Source organism: Piliocolobus tephrosceles, chromosome 12 (genome assembly GCF_002776525.5).
Source record: "Piliocolobus tephrosceles isolate RC106 chromosome 12, ASM277652v3, whole genome shotgun sequence".
Lineage (NCBI taxonomy): Eukaryota > Metazoa > Chordata > Mammalia > Primates > Cercopithecidae > Piliocolobus > Piliocolobus tephrosceles.
Window position 1 is genome coordinate 95,691,897 of NC_045445.1, and position 18,652 is coordinate 95,710,548.

General features: G+C 40.0%; 1 protein-coding gene across 12 annotated transcripts in view; it reads left to right on the forward strand.

Moving 5' to 3' along the window:
- Window positions 1–18,652, forward strand: part of HUWE1 (HECT, UBA and WWE domain containing E3 ubiquitin protein ligase 1) — a 152,398-nt gene that overhangs the window by 52,779 nt on the left and 80,967 nt on the right. For 11 of the 12 annotated variants that reach the window (XM_023202498.3, XM_023202503.3, XM_023202502.1 and 8 more), the window contains 15 exons: window positions 883–960; window positions 1,806–1,853; window positions 1,938–2,006; window positions 2,383–2,482; window positions 3,803–3,903; window positions 4,492–4,642; window positions 4,775–4,902; window positions 5,516–5,656; window positions 5,872–5,977; window positions 7,309–7,545; window positions 8,080–8,181; window positions 8,663–8,743; window positions 16,483–16,589; window positions 16,782–16,959; window positions 18,093–18,184. In XM_023202498.3, coding sequence (XP_023058266.1) covers window positions 883–960; window positions 1,806–1,853; window positions 1,938–2,006; window positions 2,383–2,482; window positions 3,803–3,903; window positions 4,492–4,642; window positions 4,775–4,902; window positions 5,516–5,656; window positions 5,872–5,977; window positions 7,309–7,545; window positions 8,080–8,181; window positions 8,663–8,743; window positions 16,483–16,589; window positions 16,782–16,959; window positions 18,093–18,184 — 1,719 coding nt within the window. The remainder of the gene's footprint in view (window positions 1–882; window positions 961–1,805; window positions 1,854–1,937; window positions 2,007–2,382; window positions 2,483–3,802; window positions 3,904–4,491; window positions 4,643–4,774; window positions 4,903–5,515; window positions 5,657–5,871; window positions 5,978–7,308; window positions 7,546–8,079; window positions 8,182–8,662; window positions 8,744–16,482; window positions 16,590–16,781; window positions 16,960–18,092; window positions 18,185–18,652) is intronic. The other variant, XM_023202510.1, reaches the window with a different exon arrangement.

An 18,652-nucleotide genomic window follows, 5' to 3' on the forward strand; every position in this document is an offset into this window, starting at 1 on the left:
TAGTCGGCGAGTGTTGTCTGTTTAATAATCAAAACTACATAAATCTTGAAGTATATTCAGAGTTTGGAATTCTAATTATGACAACATAAAGGTTGACGTGTACTTTAAAAGGAAGTTATATATATATACATGTTAAAAAATTCAGAGTATAAAGAGGTATGCAGTGGTAACTTTTTAATTTTCCAGAGACATCCACTGCTAGTGGTATCTTTCAGTGAGATGTTTTAGTGGGCACTCTGCTGTTATCTTAATTTTGTTCATCATGTAGCTTTTCTGGAGTTAAAGAGAATGTTTTTTCAGGGTCTGATTTATATTGTCTTGGTGTCTACCTGTGCAGAAAAACATACCATGAGAAGTGGTGTAGAATGGTATAGAAGGAAAGTGTTTGAAGAATTATGAAGACATGCCTATGAGGCATACTTTGAATAAAATATTTCAGAAGGCTGATGATAGATACAAGGTTTTTGTAAGAATGTTCTTTTCCATTCTTTAGCTGGTTTCTGAACCCTGGTATTTGTTCTCCATCCTTTCTTGGATTCTTATTCATTACTGCTTGGCAGTCTTGCCCTTCTTTTCCCCCTTGGGAATAGCCACAGTCAAAATTGATCTCTTGCAAGAAAGGGAAACTAGAAATTTGTAAGTATGAAATGCAGAAAGTTTGGGAGCTCTGGGCTCTATCCTTTTGATTCTGTTTGAAAAGTCTCATCCTATCTGAGCTCTGCTCTAAGACAGTTATAGGCACTGTAAGTACTGAATGTACTGCTTGTTCTTCTGCCACAATAAGTTGAACAAGTGGCTAGGACTTTGAGGGAAGATGTGGGGGATAATGTTTATAATCAGTTGAAACTCAATGTCTGATTCTTTGATGTGCTTTATACGCAGAAATATCCACCCAGTGCAACTACACTACACTTTGAATTCTATGCGGATCCTGGGGCCGAGGTCAAAATTGAGAAAAGGGTGAGTCTGATTCAGATTTGTTCGGACAGAGTCTACAGTTTACGGTAACTGGGATTGCCTCTTCTAGAACTCATCAGTTAAATGAAGAAACGGTTTTGAGCTACACTGCTGCCCTCGTAAACTATAAATATACCTAGCAGCTCCTCAGGAGTGTTAATTGCATCCCCAACTCTGATAAGATTGGGTCTCATGTTGGGGGCTGACAAAAGATGGAAGTCCCATCCGTTATGAGTCACTGCTATGACCTATGTGCTTTTCCCACAGTCTTTCTCTGAGAATTCCAGCATGTAGTACAGTAGTATGAATGGTGATGGCTCAGGTTTCTCTACTTAGGAAGCCTGTAAAAGTCTTTATATATTGTGGATAGTGTCCTGCCTAAATTATCTGGTCATTCTGTATTGTTTGAGGGGTACTAAAGAGTTTGGTTTAGAAGTAGCTTGGTGAAAATATAAATAATATTTCCAGATTAATTGCCTTGAAAGCAACTCTAATACATGTTCAAAGAGAAACCATTTTCATGAATTCGGTCTTTGCTATGAATACTGAAGCTATGGAGATTAAGTCAGTGGAGGGTTAGAAAAGGACAAAGAAGAATATGAAAGGTGACTGGCTATGTGCATTATAGTTTGATACTACTGGTTTTAAAGGAGCTTTCCTAAGAATATTCTATATATAAGGTGGATGTTTTGGAGGACTCTCAAGTTACCTTGATTTTAAGAGCATTCACTTAGGCTTCAACCTGTCAGGTGACATCTTGGTTTTCAGACAGCCCTTGGAGCTCTATGGCAGGGGAAGCTAGAGTGTTCAGTGACTCCTTACAGCTCTCTTGTCTTTTTTAATTTTAGACAACTAGTAACACACTACATTATATTCACATAGAGCAACTTGACAAGGTAAGAGGAATCTTTGACTCTTGGCTGGTTCCTTAATGTTTGGTTCACTTTTTGTTCCTAACTGTATCTTTCTTTCTAATGTAGATTTCAGAAAGCCCTTCTGAAATCATGGAATCTCTTACCAAAATGTACAGCATTCCTAAAGATAAGCAGGTATGATTTGGCTTTAAAATATCCACAGGATGTGGTTGTTATCTAAATAGATTGATGTGTACTGGGGTGGGAGATTGCATAGCAGAAAGAATGTCAGCTTTGGAGTCATACCATGGGCAAATTGTTAGCTTCTCTGAGCCTTAGTTTCCTTGTCTTTTATGAGGTAACACTTAATAACTTCCTAGGTCCTTATGAGGGTTTGAGGAAAACATGAACTACCTCACTGTGAGCAGCTAATAAGTGGTGGTAGCTTTCTCAACACTTTGGATACCAAAGGAGAAAACGTTTAGTTGTGTTGTGTTTTGAGTTAGCTCTCATAAAGAGTATTCACCTTCTTCATTGATGTTTTTAAAATGTAGGTCTTATCTCTCTACAGATGCTGTTATTTACACACATACGATTGGCCCATGGCTTTTCTAATCACAGGAAGCGATTGCAGGCAGTTCAGGCCAGGCTGCATGCAATATCTATATTAGGTAAGAGAAGAATACTTTAATTACCAGGCCCTATTAGACAGTTTGGGCCTGATTTCCTTTGAACATTCATCTTTGTTGCTATGAGTCCTATTATAGTTACCTAGGTAGCAACTTAAATACTTCCACCCCTCCCAGTATTCACTGTATTTATTCATTATCCTTGAGCTTCTTAATGTTGGACCAGAAAGAGGGTATAATGATGTTCATTGACATGTCACCTGGGGTTTATTCTTGGTATTCGTCTCTTTTTTTTTTCTAATGGGTATGCTTGTAGCTATCGCTCACTGTCCCCCTACTCTTTCTCTTGCCATTGTGTCTTCCTCCTCTCTCATCCTTTCAGGGATATCATTTTGAAGTAAGTCAGAAAATATTCAGTAGTCAATACTGTGTATTTAACTTCTTTTACTGTGGCACAGTAGAATGGAAAACACGTGGTTTTGGAATCAGTCCTGTACTCTGGCCCTGATTCTGTAGATTATTAGCTACTTTTATCCTCTCAGCCTCAGCTTACTTGTTTAGTATTGAGATACTGACCTTAGAGGTTGGTTGGTCTAAAGATTAAATGAAAACCCAGAAAGCAATCTAGCACAGAACAAGCACATAGAAGGTATAAAATGGTAACCATTGCTATTATTATTGATGTTCATTATGTTATTACTTGCCTTCTCTTTTAAACTATGAGTTCCTTGGCATGAAATTCTTGCTCTTTTATGTGTACTCATACCTAGCATGATTTCTGGCATGAGAGTGGGTGCTCAGGAAATCTTTGTTGAAAACTAAATGAATATGCTCAAATCCCATTAGTTTATGCTTCAGGGTACTGTGTCCGGTATTACTTCATTGTGGAATTCATTGAATGTGAATTACACACATTCTCAAATTTTACTACAGTGTCATACGAATTTCTCACTTACTCTGCAATGGTCCATAAATTCTCTTCTTTACAAGTGTTTACAGTAAAAGCAGAAGCATAGGAAGAGGCTAAAATGGAAATCTTATATCCAAGGCATAATGAAGTTATATTGAATAGTAATGTTATGAAAAATTAACTCAGAACTTTTCCTATTTCCATCCCCCAAAATTCTTTCTCGAGACTAATAATACCTTTAGTAGCGGAATCTGTCAGTTCAGTGTCTATTTAGAGCTTATCACTTGTATTGGATCCAGTCCTTCAGAATTTAATGTGGTGATGATTCTGCCCTCCATTGCTGGTTGGGAATGGAATTCTTCCCCAGAACCTATAGATACCAAAAAGTTTGTCATTGGGCAGTGGCTTGACCACTGCCTTCTTGCCTAAAGTGTTTGCTTCTCCTTTTGCAGTGTATTCCAATGCCTTGCAGGAATCAGCAAACAGTATCTTGTATAATGGCTTGATAGAGGAGTTGGTAGATGTCCTTCAGATAACGGATAAGCAGCTTATGGTAAGTATTTACAGGTTGAGTAACCCTTATCTGTAACACTTGGGGCCAGAAGTGTTTTGGATTTGAGGTTTTTTGGGGTGGGGGGGGGATTTGCATATACATAATGAGATATCTTGGGCATGGGACTCAAGTTTAAACACGAAATTCACTGATGTTTCATATACATATTATATACATAGTCTGAAGGCAGTTATATACAATATTTCAAATAGTTTTGTCCATGAGGTCAGGTGTGGAATTTTCCACTTCTGGCATGCAGGTATTCCCAAAGTTTTGGATTTGGGAATATTTCAGATTTTTGAATCAGGGATCCTGCATTAATATTGTCTGTATACCAGGCTTATGCTTGTTTGCCTTTGGTTTTTCCCAGGGGGTTAGAAAGAACTCCCAGTACTTCCCTCTTTGGGTATTAAACTGCAAAACTAACAAATACTAGGTTTTCATTGTTGCTGTCAGCAGACCTCCATCCCCTCAAGCAGTTGCCAGTGGAATGACTTATATTTTAAAGTTTGGATATTAGCGACTGGAACTTGGTTCAGTCGTCTTATTATATTTGACACATTATGTGTTTACCTTCTAATTTAATAGGAGATTAAAGCAGCTTCTTTACGAACATTAACATCAATTGTCCACTTGGAGAGAACTCCCAAACTCAGCAGTATTATTGACTGTACTGGAACTGCCTCCTACCATGGATTTTTGCCAGTGCTTGTAAGGAACTGTATCCAGGCCATGATTGGTAAGTTTTGATGGTGATTATCTTAGGCAAGAAGAAACCTTTGCCCTCTGCCTTTGTCTTTTTTAACATCCTGCCCACTTAACAGCAATTTTGAGCTTGTTTTTGTTCTCCCTCTCCCTGCCTCCCTTGTAGATCCTTCCATGGATCCATACCCTCACCAGTTTGCCACTGCTCTCTTCTCTTTTTTATACCATCTGGCCAGCTATGATGCTGGTGGTGAAGCCTTGGTCTCCTGTGGAATGATGGAAGCCTTATTGAAGGTACCGTACTGTTTTTGTTTTTTTTTTTTTAACTACATGGGGAAATCAATCAAGGGCATAGAGATGCAAGTTTGGGGTGTTGCACAGTGAGGGCAAATAATATAAGAAAGCTTATCCGGAAAAAGTTATACTTAACTAGAAGGCCAATTTGACTTTCTAGTTATCTCATTAACAACGTTTAAGAGCAGCTACTTCCATTATTGAGACTTTATCATAGTGTAGAATGGTCAGGAGGTCATGGGTTCTGGTTAAAACATTGCCACATGTTATCATGCCTTTACACAACCTAGGGAAAATATATGTCAAGGTACTTTGTAAGTTGTGTTGTAGTAGTAATAGCCTTTACTATGTGCAGGGCACTGAGAACCAGCTTTTTTCCCCCTAAATATCTTATTTAATCCTGCGAAGTAATTGATGTCCCCATTACCTCAGAGGTTGAGTCGCAGAAGTCATAGAACTGTCATTTGGCAGGCACCAAAAATAAAACACGTGCTTTCCCCCTATACTGTGCTGCCTTACCGAGGCCCCAGACTACATGTATACAAAAGAATGCAATTTTTACAACTTTGTGTCTTTATAGTTCATTGTTTTTGCCTCTTTTTCTCCCTGATAGGTCATAAAGTTTCTTGGAGATGAACAGGACCAGATAACATTTGTCACCAGAGCCGTCAGAGTGGTTGACCTTATCACCAACCTGGATATGGCAGCTTTTCAATCCCATAGTGGACTTTCTATCTTCATTTATAGACTTGAGGTATTATTATACAAGGAATACTTTGCATAGAATTTAATACTCAGAGCTGAACCTAGGGATTGTCCTGATAACCCTAAAGAGCTGTCTTACCTCTCTTCTGTTTCTAGAAATCAACTGTGTATCTGCTTGCAGGATTTTTCCATTATAATAGTCTTTAATCCCTGAAATATAAATATATATGCTTGACTTTCTTACAACTTTTCTCTTGATTGTAGCATGAAGTAGATTTGTGCCGAAAAGAATGTCCATTTGTGATCAAGCCAAAGATCCAGAGACCCAGTACTACACAGGAAGGAGAGGAAATGGAAACTGATATGGATGGTAATTAACAGTTATTAAGTCAGTATTTTTGTGCTTGAGATTTTTTGTCATCTCACCCCAGTTTTCATTCTTCCTCATAAATTCCAAAGTACACAATTCACTTGAGTGTATACTTTAAGCAACAAAAAATTTTTTTCTATGTAAGTGATTTGCAAATTTGTTTTTCACAAGGATAATCAGAAAAGAAAGGTACGAGTTGTTTGGAGTAGAGATGGGAGGTAAGGCAGATGCTATAGCTGTGGTGTTAATCTGTTTTATTTCATCACATTATTTTCTTATGTATTTCTTACTGTCTTATTTCCACTAAAATTCAAGCTCCATGGGATCAGGATATTGTCTTTTTCACTGCTGCAGTGCCTGATAACATCCTAGGTGTTAGAAATATGCTTGGTAGAGAGAGAGACTCTAAAATGGGACCTTTTAAAACTTTACCTATTTTGAGAAGAGAAAGGAGAGGTAAAAAGGTTTTTGGGTAGGCAAAAACATCCCTGAGGCTGGCACATCACTTGAGCCCAGGGGTTCGAGGCCAGCCTGGGCAACATGGCAAAAACCCTGTCTTTACGAAAAATGCAAAAGTTAGCCCAGTGGGGTGGCATGCACCTGTGGTCCCAGCTACTTGGGAGGCTAAAGTGGGAGGATTATCTGAGCCTGGGAGTTTGAGGCTGCAATGATTTCAAAATGTAAATAGTAGTTTATCACTAATAGAGCCTTAAAAGATTTTATAAACTGTAGTAAATGATTGTGTATCTTAGTTATTCAAGTGTGTAAAGTAAAAATGAATACTTAACCTACCATAGCTACTAGTTTCGGTGTGGTTCTTTCCAGGCTTTTTTATGCATATTCAAATACATGTTGATGTTAAGTATGTAGTGTTTTACAATGGGAAGATGAGATCATAAACATACTATTCATCTTGCATTGCTCATTCAGTGTTTCATAGACATTCTTCCAGATTGGAATATTGAGTATTAATCTTTTCATGCTTTTTATATTTATTATTAATTACTCTCTTGAAAAGCTGTACCTGTTTGTATACTACCAACTAGTAGTATATGAAATTACACATTTTACTTACCACTCTCCCCTTCTTCCCCAATTTGGTAGGTGAGAAATATTGAAGGACTTCTGTAGGATTGTTAATTTACACACACACATATATATATGTATTAATACATGCAACTAGTGATATATTTTCATTTTGGGGTTCAGTATTCCTGATCTTCATTTTTATATTCATTTCACATTAATGGAAGAAATTTTCTCAAACAAAATTTTTCTTTTCATGGTACCTTTTATTCTAGTAAGTTTCTTTATCATAATTTGTACTTTAGTTGCAGATGTGGCTATGGAAAGCAGTCCAGGCTCATCCATCTCTATGGAGCACAGGCTGGATGTTGAATTAAGGGCATCAGGTTCCAGCAGCAGCACTAACATCTCTTCTGGCCCCAGCCCCGGTCCCAGTCCCGGCCCCGGCCCCGGCCCCGGCCCCGGCCCTGGCCCCGGCCCCGGCCCCGGCCCCGGTCCTGGTCCCGGCCCTGGCCCCGGCCCGGGCCCTGGCCCCCGTCCTGGTGCGTACACACATAGATGTGCAGTCTTTCACAGTGGTAGAGTTATTAAACTATTGAAGAAGGCGGCTTTAGTCAGAACTTAAATGGTACATTTGGAGGTTAGCATCCCATGACTACTCATGCTCCTTCACCATTCTGGTATTCCATTTTCTTATATTAACATGTCTTTCATAGCATTTTATACTTTTCCAACAATTCGTACATTGATTATCAAAACAGCCATGTTGGAGGGCAGATAATATCCAAAATGGGAACTGAGTGAGGTAAAAAAAAAAGTTGAACCTTTTTACTTTGTAATTTTTCTTTTTTACTTTAGACTTTTAATTTTAGTATTGGTAAAATTAAAAGTATTAGTAATTTTTTCAATTTCAAAGCTTAATTAAGTATTCTTCCCAAGATTCAGAGACCTCACTTCGAATGTCTTCTAATTTTATTATAGTGTATTTGGGTCTCTTAAAATTTTGTTTTATATGCTTGATCATTGTGGTTTAATGGCCAACTCTGCATAATTCTTTCGTCTTTCTTCATTGCCAGGAGCCCAGTGTATTCCACAACGAGCAGCACTTCTGAAATCCATGTTGAATTTCCTCAAGAAGGCCATCCAAGACCCTGCTTTCTCAGATGGCATACGACATGGTATTTGATTCCAGATAACTTTTTTTGGAGGATATTTTACTCTCTCAAAGATTGGTTCTTTTCATACTGTTCTGGCACCTGTTGTTTTACAAGGCAGTCTTTGATAAAGGCCATGCCGTTTTCACTAGTTTTTAGTTGTTTTTTTGTCACTTTTCCTAGATGTAAGGGTTGCTTAGCTATTTTCATAATGATTTACCCTGTTTTCCCCCTTTTCCAGCTTTTGACTGTGCTTAATTCCATCTTATTACCCCTCTCTGATTCTTAAGTGTTTGTGTTCTTTTTTTTTTAACCCATGTTAGAAAGCCTATTGCATGGCCAAAGAACAAATAATAAAATAGTAGGAGACAACTAGGGGACATTAGATTAGAATTAACACAGGCTTTGAGGACCACAGTGTGATAATACATATCACTCAGTTATCCCCACTCCTCACACCTTTCCAAACTAATCATATTCTCCGTAATGTTCACTTTTCTCTTAGTGATGGATGGTTCTCTGCCTACCTCCCTGAAACACATCATCAGCAATGCAGAATACTATGGCCCATCACTCTTCCTCCTAGGTAAGTGGAGTTGATAGTTGGTTATAACAATTTGGGATAACCTGGCAGAGCTTTCTCTCTGTGTATTTATTTACTTACTGTTTACTTATTTATTTATTTTTGAGACAGAGTCTTACTCTGTTGCCCAGACTAGAGTGTAGTGGCATAATCTCTGCTCACTGCAACCTCCGCCTCCCGGATTCAAGCAAGTCTCCTGCCTCAGCCTCCCAAGTAGCTGGGATAAGAGGTGCCTGCCACCATGCCTGGCTAATTTTTGTGTTTTTAGTAGACAAATGTGAATAGTAAAATCCCGCAAGGATGTAAAACACAGAGAGGCCGGGCATGGAAGCTCATGCCTGTAATCCCAGCACTTTGGGAGGCCGAGGTGGGTGGATCACCTGAGGGTAAGGAGTTTGAGACCAGTCTGGCCAAAATGGCAAAACCCCGTCTCCACTGTCTACCTGGACAGTAGACAAATGTCAATAGTAAAATCTTGCAAGGATATAAAACACAGAGAGGTCGGGTAGATATCTGTCTTATTGGTGATGCAATAAAGAAAGGTCAGAATTCAGTTTTAAGTAAATATCTATTTTCTAGGTGCCAAATACACCTTCTATAAGTAGTACATTTGTAATAAGTAGCATTATCATACATTTGGCTTATCTGTGCTAGAATTCTTAAAACGCTAAAGGAATTTAAGTTGGAGACGTGGAAATAGGGAAAAGCTCCTTGTAGTGGTGAGCACTGTGTTTTACATTTTGGGGTGTTGGGGAGACTATTTTTGGCTACTACAACTTAGATACTTCCTTCCCCCCTTGCTGAAGAAATTTGGGATTTTTGTATATTAACCTTGTAGCCTTTAATCTTGCACAATTATTAGTACATATTCGTTTTGTGGTTTTTTTTTGTTTTTTGTTTTTTGTTTTTTGTTTTTTTTTTGAGACGGAGCCTCACTCTGTCACCTAGGCTGGAGTGCAGTGGCGCGATCTCGGCTCACTGCAAGCTCCGTCTCCCGGGCCCACGCCATTCTCCTGCCTCAGCCTCCAGAGTAGCTGGGACTACAGGCGCCCACCACCACGCCCGGAGAATTTTTTGTATTTTTAGTACAGGCGGGGTTTCACTGTGTTAGCCTGGATGGTCTCAACCTCCTGACCTCGTGATCCACCTGCCTCGGCCTCCCAAAGTGCTGGGATTACAGGCGTGAGCCACTGCCCCCGGCCTTGTTTTGTTTTCTTAGGATATTCTACATAGTGTTGCCATCTGCAAATACATTTTTACTTTCTTTATGGTCTTTGTGCCTTTTTGTGTCTTACTATGTTAGGAAAGATTTCTGATACAATGCTGGATAGAAATGAGAATGGGTCTCTTTGCTTTGTTCCTGAATTTAGAGGGAAAGCATTTAATATTTTACCATTAAGAATGAGGTTAGCAGAGGTTTTGTGTTGAAGGTTTTGTCAATTTTACCAGGTTGAGGAAGTTTTCTTGTGGTGTAGCAACTCCACCATGCTATGGAAAAGCTCTCTGCCAAGGTTAGGTTCAGATGGCAAAATTCAGACAATAGTTCTTTGGTTTTTTGTTTTGTTTTGTTTTTAAGATTTGTTCTACAGGTGGGGAGGTCTCAAGGCCAGGGTCAGGGAGAATGCCTCTCTTCTGGGAGAAAGTCCAGAACAGAGAGAAAGAGAAAAGGAAGTACACAGGCAATTTTCAATAAATGGGAAGCTTAGAAGAGGCAACAATTGCCATTGACAGGGATATTGTTTAAAAGAGGGAGGCAGCAAGAGGATATAGTGCTTAGGTGCTGGGGTAGTGGTGAGGAGCAGGTGAGCCCTATGAGGATGATGCCAGAAGTGAAGGACACAGGCAGGAAATGAGACTTAGAGCACTAAATCAAAGGTCAGTGAAGGTCCAACTTCCTTCCCTATGGTTTTCTTAATTCATCCCTGACATTTCAGTCAGCATAGCAACCTCCCAGTTTTCCTATAAAAATACACTTGTACTTGAGAGAGACCAAATTTGCAAAGCCAAACCTAAATAGACTAGCCATTATTATTTTAGCTCTCTAAAGGATAGTACAGAACCTTTCACTCCAGGTGGAAGGAGATGGCTCAGGAAAGACATAAGGGAGGTCTGAGAACCTCTTGGAGTATTTTAATAATATAGTTGGCTGTTCGAGTTTCTTTTATTTTTGTTGAACTATTCTGGATACCTTTTCTTTATTAATGATCATGCAGCGGGAGGTCCCTTTAAGACACAAGCACTACCTTGAAATCCCAGTAGGTAGTTTCATGCCAATCTGTTATCGACTGTCATAGTAACTAAACTGCTTTGTCCCTCATTGAGGGCTTCTAAGGCCTGAACTGTTTGGTTAATGTGGTCTTCCAGGAGTTACAACATGTCTGGGTAACCTCTATGAGTTGAATCTGTGTTACAGAATTGGAAATACCTAAACTTGTGCCCATTACACCAAAGATTCTGATGAGGCCCAGAAGAGGTAAAAAGTGCTCCCTTTTGTGGCAAGACCTGATAAAACAGCTAGACTTTCTAGTTGGATTTGAGGTGCCCTGGGCACTAAATGTCCATAGTACATAGGTCAGCTTGTATGGGTAGAAGGGAACAGGATCACTGAATAGAATGTATAACCCTGCTGAGCAGGAGTTGTAACACAGAAGAATCAGTAGACCAGGAGGTTGGAAGATGAAGTTTCTAGGGAGTAAATTTATATCAGGGTGGACATTCTCAACAGTGGGGCATCATCGTATGTACTATCAGTTGGTGGCAGAGGCTGGGAAAAATATGAAATCCTTAAGGGGGAAGCTAATGAGGTCACGATGTCCTGCTTATAATTTCACACTCAAACCCACTAAATATTCTGACTCCTTCTCCCTCACGTGTCCGAACTCTGGCTCTTTCTTCTGTGCCACTTTTGGCCACTTGTATTTCATTTGTAGTATCCCATTTGACTTCCCCAACTCCCCTCTCTTCTTTCTCCCTCCTGCCTTACCCCTCATGTTATCTGTTCAGGTCTGTTTGTAGCCTATGCTAACGTCATCGTGCTTATGATTGACTACTTAACCAGAGAGTGTAGCAAGTAGTCAATATGAGTATTGAAATCTTCCAAGGGAGCAAGATACAGTTGTATAAGTGGTTGCCTGGGCTAGGGTGTCTGTTAATATTACTGGAGGTTTAGTATGTAGGTGGCATTTTCTGTTACTAATACATAGATACGATCTATCAGGTTGAGTGAGGGGAAGCAGGAAATATAGGTAGTGACTGGAATAGTGAAATTAGAGTGTAAATAGTGAAAGTGGAGTGTGGGCTGGCTGTCAAAGAGTTGATGGGGCAGTGGAGTTATGAAGAGTCATATGGGGGCAGTTACAAGGGCATTTACTATCTTGAGGGTGTCAGCATCAAGGTTGGGACTGTCAGTTGTGCTGAAATCATCATCTAGGATGCTTTGGTATGCTGTATAGATAGAAGCCCTAGGCTCACACTTGAGAAATTATTATAAAAGAGTTGTAGAATAATTTCAGATAGGGAAGTTGTGGACTGATTACCCCCAAACAAGTGGGATCACAGTATGGGCAAAAAGGAGCCCAAGAAGTTTAGCATTGAGCTGGAGTAGTAGTATCCCAGACCCAGGCCATGAGCCAAATGAGGTATAGACAGGCCAACTAGAGCCAGAATATTCCACAAAGATATTTTCAGGTCTGTGGTGCATAGACTTTTGGCATGTCGAAATGCCAGTTTATTATGAAAATTACAGGCATTGCCATCCCATATCCTGCAATAGTCTCCCATTCAGTACCTCTGTAATAAGGTAGATCCAGAACTAGTTTCCTGTCTAAGAATGTTGGTATTAGGAACTAACTAAAGATTTTTCTTTCCTCTTTGGAAGAACCATACAGTTGTGTATGTGGACCCAGGCAGAGAGACCAAGACCTTCATTTCCTATGAAGAGAGATCTCCAGTTAGCAATCCTTTAAAACCATCGTATTAGGAAAGGACTTTGGCAGAGACCTTCTGCATAGTCTTAGAGGGTGAGGGCCCTCAATTTTCTGTGGGTCCCATCCTGTTATCTACTTTCAGTCTAGGCGCCTGTCCACCATGGATTGCACCAACATCAAATGAGGAGGTGTCGTTAAGTGAGAGGGATTCTGTTTGGGTATTATAGACTCATAGATGGAAAGGATCTCATTTTGAGGCTAGAAAGGGGACAAAGGAAGCACTAGTCGTGTTTTTTCAGGATGTCATATAACTAAGGCAATCGGCAAAAGAGAGATCCATTTAAGAGACCATTGTCCACTTTGTAAGTTTAAGAGAGCACTGAACAAGCCATTATGCCTCTATTAGGCGTGCTTTCTGTGAACAGTAAAACAAATGGGCCAGGCACTGGCTCACACCTGTAATCCCAGCACTTTAGGATGCTGAGACAGGCAGATTGCTTGAGCCCAGGAGTTTGAGACCAGCCTGGGCAACATGGTGAAATCCTGTCTCTAAAACAAATAAATGCTAGTGCGCTACTCAGGAAGCTGAGGTGGGAGGATCACTTAGGTACTGGAGGTTGAGGCTGCAGTGAGCTATAATTGCGCCACTGCACTCTAGCCTGGGGAACAGAGTAAGACCTTGTCTCAAAAAAAAAGAAAAAAGACAAATGGAAGCTCCAAGGTGATGCCTTGTTTTAAAAGGTCCATGCCCAGACTGAATGAGCGGTAACATGCGTACCCTGGTCAGAGTCAGTGTTACCAGAAGCCCAAAGGGAACTAACTGAGGCCTATAATGGTGGTGTTGGCAGTGGTTTGGCAGGAAGGATAAGCCAAGAATAGGTCTGTATAACAATCAGTTGTGAGGGCATAATGATTTGTGCCAGCAGATTGGGGGCAGTGGCCAAATAAAATTGATTTGCCAGTGAGAAAAGGAATGTTCACGTCTGGTATGGTGAGCCCCCATTGGTGTTGATGCCAATGGCAAGACAGGGCACAAGGAACATATTGGGAGGCTAGGGTTTGAGTAGGGCTAGTGGCATGGGGATGCAATGGCATTTGGGCCCAGGGATTGTGATGACCTGCCTGCCTTTACTCCTCTCCCCTCCCCTCCCCTCCTTCCCTCCCTTCCCTCCCCTCCTCTCCTCTCCTCTGTAACCTTGGCTTTCCAAACTCTCTTGGGTTCATTTTCAGTTCTATTGAAGTCCATCTGTGGGTAATTTTTAAGGTGTTAGACTTCTCTTTCAGAAGTTAGTGGCTGTTTTCTTCATTGTATTCTAATGCTACGTTATTGTAGATAACCGTGGTGTCAGACTGGTTCTTGTTCTTATCTGTGTGTATTTCCTACTTCTTCTTTTTTTTTTTTTTTTTATTTCTCTGATTCCTTTTCACTTTTCTCCTGGAAACCCTAATTACCTTTTTTCCCTTTTTTAGTTGCTTGGTTCCACACACAGCTGATTGCTCTGTGCGTGTATATACCCTTTAACTCTAATTCTTGGTTATCAGTGTTTGTATGTAGGGGTCCCAGTGCACAGTGTCATTGCAACCTCTTTTTTTTTTTTTTTTTTTGAGACGGAGTCTCGCTCTGCTGGAGTGCAGTGGCCGGATCTCGGATCACTGCAAGCTCCACCTCCTGGATTCACGCCATTCTTCTGCCTCAGCCTCCCGAGTAGCTGGGACTATAGGCGCCCGCCACCTCGCCCAGCTAGTCTTTTTGTATTTTTTAGTAGAGACGGGGTTTCACCGTGTTAGCCAGATGGTCTCGATCTCCTGACCTTGTGATCTGCCCGTCTCGGCCTCCCAAAGTGCTGGGATTACAGGCGACCTCTTAATAAAATAACAGGTTTGTTGTCTTAGTAATTGCTTGTAGAACACTAATTTTAGTTTTTAAATACTCAATTTTAGTGGCTCTATAGAATTCATACATTTCTACAAATGTAAGTCAATCGAGGGGAGTGTCATATACCAATAGGAACCCCAAAAAGGACTTAAATTTTCCAGAATTGTATAGCCCATGAGAGAATCCCAAAGGCCATTGGAAACTGTTGGTCCCCGGTAATTGCTATATATCTGCCATTCCCCTAGCATTTGGGATAAAGGAGAGATGCTGTATTCACCAACTTGAATAGAAAATCCTCTGGTTTCTTTTAGATCTTAGGCATCACCATAAACAAGTTTGTTCTATATACATGGTTTATGGGTGTTGTATGTGTATTCCTCTTTGTCAGGTTTTTAAATCAAAGTTATTGTAGTTATTGTAGTCTTATGAGTTTGGAAGCCTTGTCTTAATTATTCCTGGAAGGTTTAATAAAACTTTTGGCTTGGTGCCTCTCTATTACCTGGATTTTTTTTTCTTTTTTTTAGCTTTTAAAAATTCTAGAACAGGCGCGGTGGCTCACGCCTGTAATCCTAGTACTTTGGGAGACTGAGGCGGGCAGATTGCCTGAGGTTAGGAGTTCAAAACCAGCTGGCCAATCTGGTAAAAACCCTGTCTCTACTAAAAATGAAAAAATTAGCCAGGCGTGATGGGCGCCTGTAATCCCAACTATTCAGGTGGCTAAGGCAGGAGAATCACTTGAACCCAGGAGGTGGAGGCTGCATTGAGCTGAGATTGTGCCACTGCACTCAAGCCTGGGTGACAGAGTGAGACTGTGTCTCAATAAAAAAGAAAAAATTCTTGTTATTGGTCTAATCTGCTCTGCTGTCACTTCCTGAGATTTGATTTTTATGACATTTTCTTATGAAACTATACATTTCACTTGGCATACACTTTGTAGAATATATTTTTCTGTATCTAGTTGAATCTCCTTTCTCATTCCTCACGTATATTACTGCTCTTTTTTCTAATTTATATTATTTCACCTGTTGGCATACACTTTGTAGAATAAACTTTTTTTTCCTGTATCTCATTAAATCTCCTTTCTCATTCCAAATCTATATTACTGCTCTTTTTTCTAATTTATATTGTTGCTCTTATTTTCCATAGGTTTATAAGCTTTTCCAGTGTCTTCGCAAAGCTAGATATTGGTTTTGTTTATCCTTTTTGCTTTTGGTTTTGCTTTTGAATTCTTTTTTCTGTTAATTCTTCATAGCTTATTTGGTTACTTTTTAATAAATGCCTTAATGCTGTACTATTTCCTCTTGAGTAGAGTTTTTCCCATGTTTCAGAAGCTTTGGTAGTTGTTACTGCAATTTCTAAATATTATAATGTCAAAAACTGGTCAGATTAATACTCAAGGACTCTCACATTGCTGACGATAGTTTAAAATTGTTGTACGAGGCAGTTTATCTATTTTCATCAGTTAAGCTTGCATTTGCTTTAACCCGGCAAACCTACATCATAGATTTTTTTCCTGTTAAAAGCAGACAAAAACGGATATATGTTTAGGTTTATCATTTTCACAATTGAGGACTGATTTCTGTACATGTGGTACATGCGTTTAGTGGAATAGTAGGCAGCCATTCAAAATGAATGGGTCATTGTATCGGGAGAGTACATTATACAGTATAACAATTGTGGGGAAAAGCAAGATACATAAAACAGTGTAACCTCATTTATGTAAAAATATGCCCATAAAAATCCTGGAAGTGTAGTCACTAGATTCTTTATAGTGATGAATCTCTGATGGAACAGTGTTACGATCTTTAATTTCATAGTAAGCACAAGGGTTTAAATTGCTATACATCGAGCGTGTATTTTTTTTTTTAAGCTTTTGGTGTTTTGTTTTCAATTCCTGTGAGGAATCTCTCAGTTTTCCATATTTTCTCATCTTTTTTTAGCTACTGAAGTGGTGACTGTGTTTGTATTTCAAGAACCATCACTGCTCTCCTCACTCCAGGACAATGGATTGACAGATGTCATGCTGCATGCACTGCTTATCAAAGATGTAAGTCTTTTCTGCTACTCTGTAAAGAATGTCTTAGGGAGTGAAAATTCTCTCTCTTCTGTGTGTAGTGTTGAATCTAATTGGGACCTGGTTGTCAAAATTCCTTCCGTCTCAGCTTGATACGCATGGCCGGATATTCCTAGCATCTACACTCTTTTAGATGTATTCAAGCTCACTTTGTTTTCTCTCTAGGTTCCTGCTACCCGTGAAGTCCTTGGCTCCCTCCCAAATGTATTCAGTGCACTCTGCTTGAATGCCCGAGGTCTTCAGTCTTTTGTTCAGTGTCAGCCTTTTGAACGCCTCTTCAAAGTTCTTCTGTCTCCAGATTATCTCCCAGCCATGCGGAGGAGGAGAAGTTCTGATCCCCTTGGTAAGTTGTTAAGATTTATTTTATAGTAGAAAATTGATTTAATTTGCAAGGAAACTCTTCCTTGATCTCTCTCATCATTTTACTGATTAGGTTTGCTGAGTTTAATGGGGATTATCATCGTACATTGTATTGTAAGTTGGAAGGAATGCTTCATCTTTAGCTTCTCTGCTCATAATATTTCCATGCTTCTCAACAGTTCACCATTGCATTGTCATGGTACTGGTAGAAAACAGGTATTAAGCAGTGGTAGATTTCCAGGTTCACCATCTAGTCTGCAGCAATGAGAAATATGGAGTCCTGAGGTGTTCATCTGGTAATCTGGTGTTCTGATGTCCAACTCTCTAAGATAACAACACATGGATAGTTTTTTTTTTTTACTCAGTATACTTGAGACCAGATCATTGAGAGATTATTAGCAAGAAGGTAGGGCTCCAGAAAGATTACAGTTTTCAAAAATGTACTTTGTACTTTTCAGCCACTGCTGTAGCATTTAGACACCATCATTCTTAACTGGAGCAGCCAGAGGGTTAATGGTTTGTACATCTTTCTTCTCTCTCACTCTGTAATACTAGGTTAGATCTTGACAGCAGAGATTGCCAGAGTAGAGTGCAGCACACATAGTTACTTTAAAATAGTTTACTAAACTGATTCCTTCCTTTTCCCCAGTAATTTGGGGGATACGGGCTGGGTGTAAATTCATTAAAGAAGCTGTGGCATTAGAAAAATCACAACCAAAAAAAAAAAAAATAGAAAAAAGAAATCACAGCAGCCTGGCCTGGCACGGTGGCACACACCTAGCACTTTGGGAGGCCAAGGTGGGCAAATTACTTGAGCACAGGAGTTTGAGACCAGCCTGGGCAACATGGACAAATCCCATCTCTACAAAAAATACAAAAATTTCTCCAGGCGTGGTAGCGCGCACCTGTAGTCCCAGCTACTTGGAGGACAGGTGGGAGGATTGCTTGAGTCCAGGAGATCGTGACACTGCACTCCAGCCTGGGTGACATAAAGTCTTTTAAGAAAATCATAACCAGGCTCAGTTTTTTCTTTCCACCTTATGTTGGTACAGAAAAGAGCCCAAGCTCTATTTTCTTCAGTCTTTCTAATTCTAACAGTTCATTTTTTGCCTTAAGGGGATACTGCATCCAACCTGGGGAGTGCTGTCGATGAGCTCATGAGACATCAGCCCACCCTTAAAACAGATGCAACGACTGCCATCATCAAGGTAGAAAGTGATAAGGATGTGATCATGAGCATGAGAGAGCAGAGAAGGGGAAGGTTTTAGAAGATTTGGCCTACTGGAGGTCATTAGGATTCTTGGGCTATAGCTATAAGAGCATTATGTCTGCCTCATTGTTTCCATGTCCTTAGGTTGGTCCTTTATAAAAAAAAAAAAAAAGGTTGTCATTTTAGTTCATCTTAGAAAGAAGTCTCTGTTAAAAGTTTTTTAGCCTGGGTGCAGTGGCTCACGCCTGTAATCCTGACACTTTGGGAGGCTGAGGCTGGTGGATCGCTTGAGGCCAGGAGTTTGAGATCAGCCTGGACAACATGGTGAAGTCCCATTTCTACAAAAAATATAAAATTTAGCCGGGTGTGGTGGCGTGTGCCTGTAGTCCCAGCTACTCTGGAGGCTGAGGCAGGAGAATCACTTAAACTCAGGAGGAGGAAGTTGTAGCGAGCTGAGATCATGCCA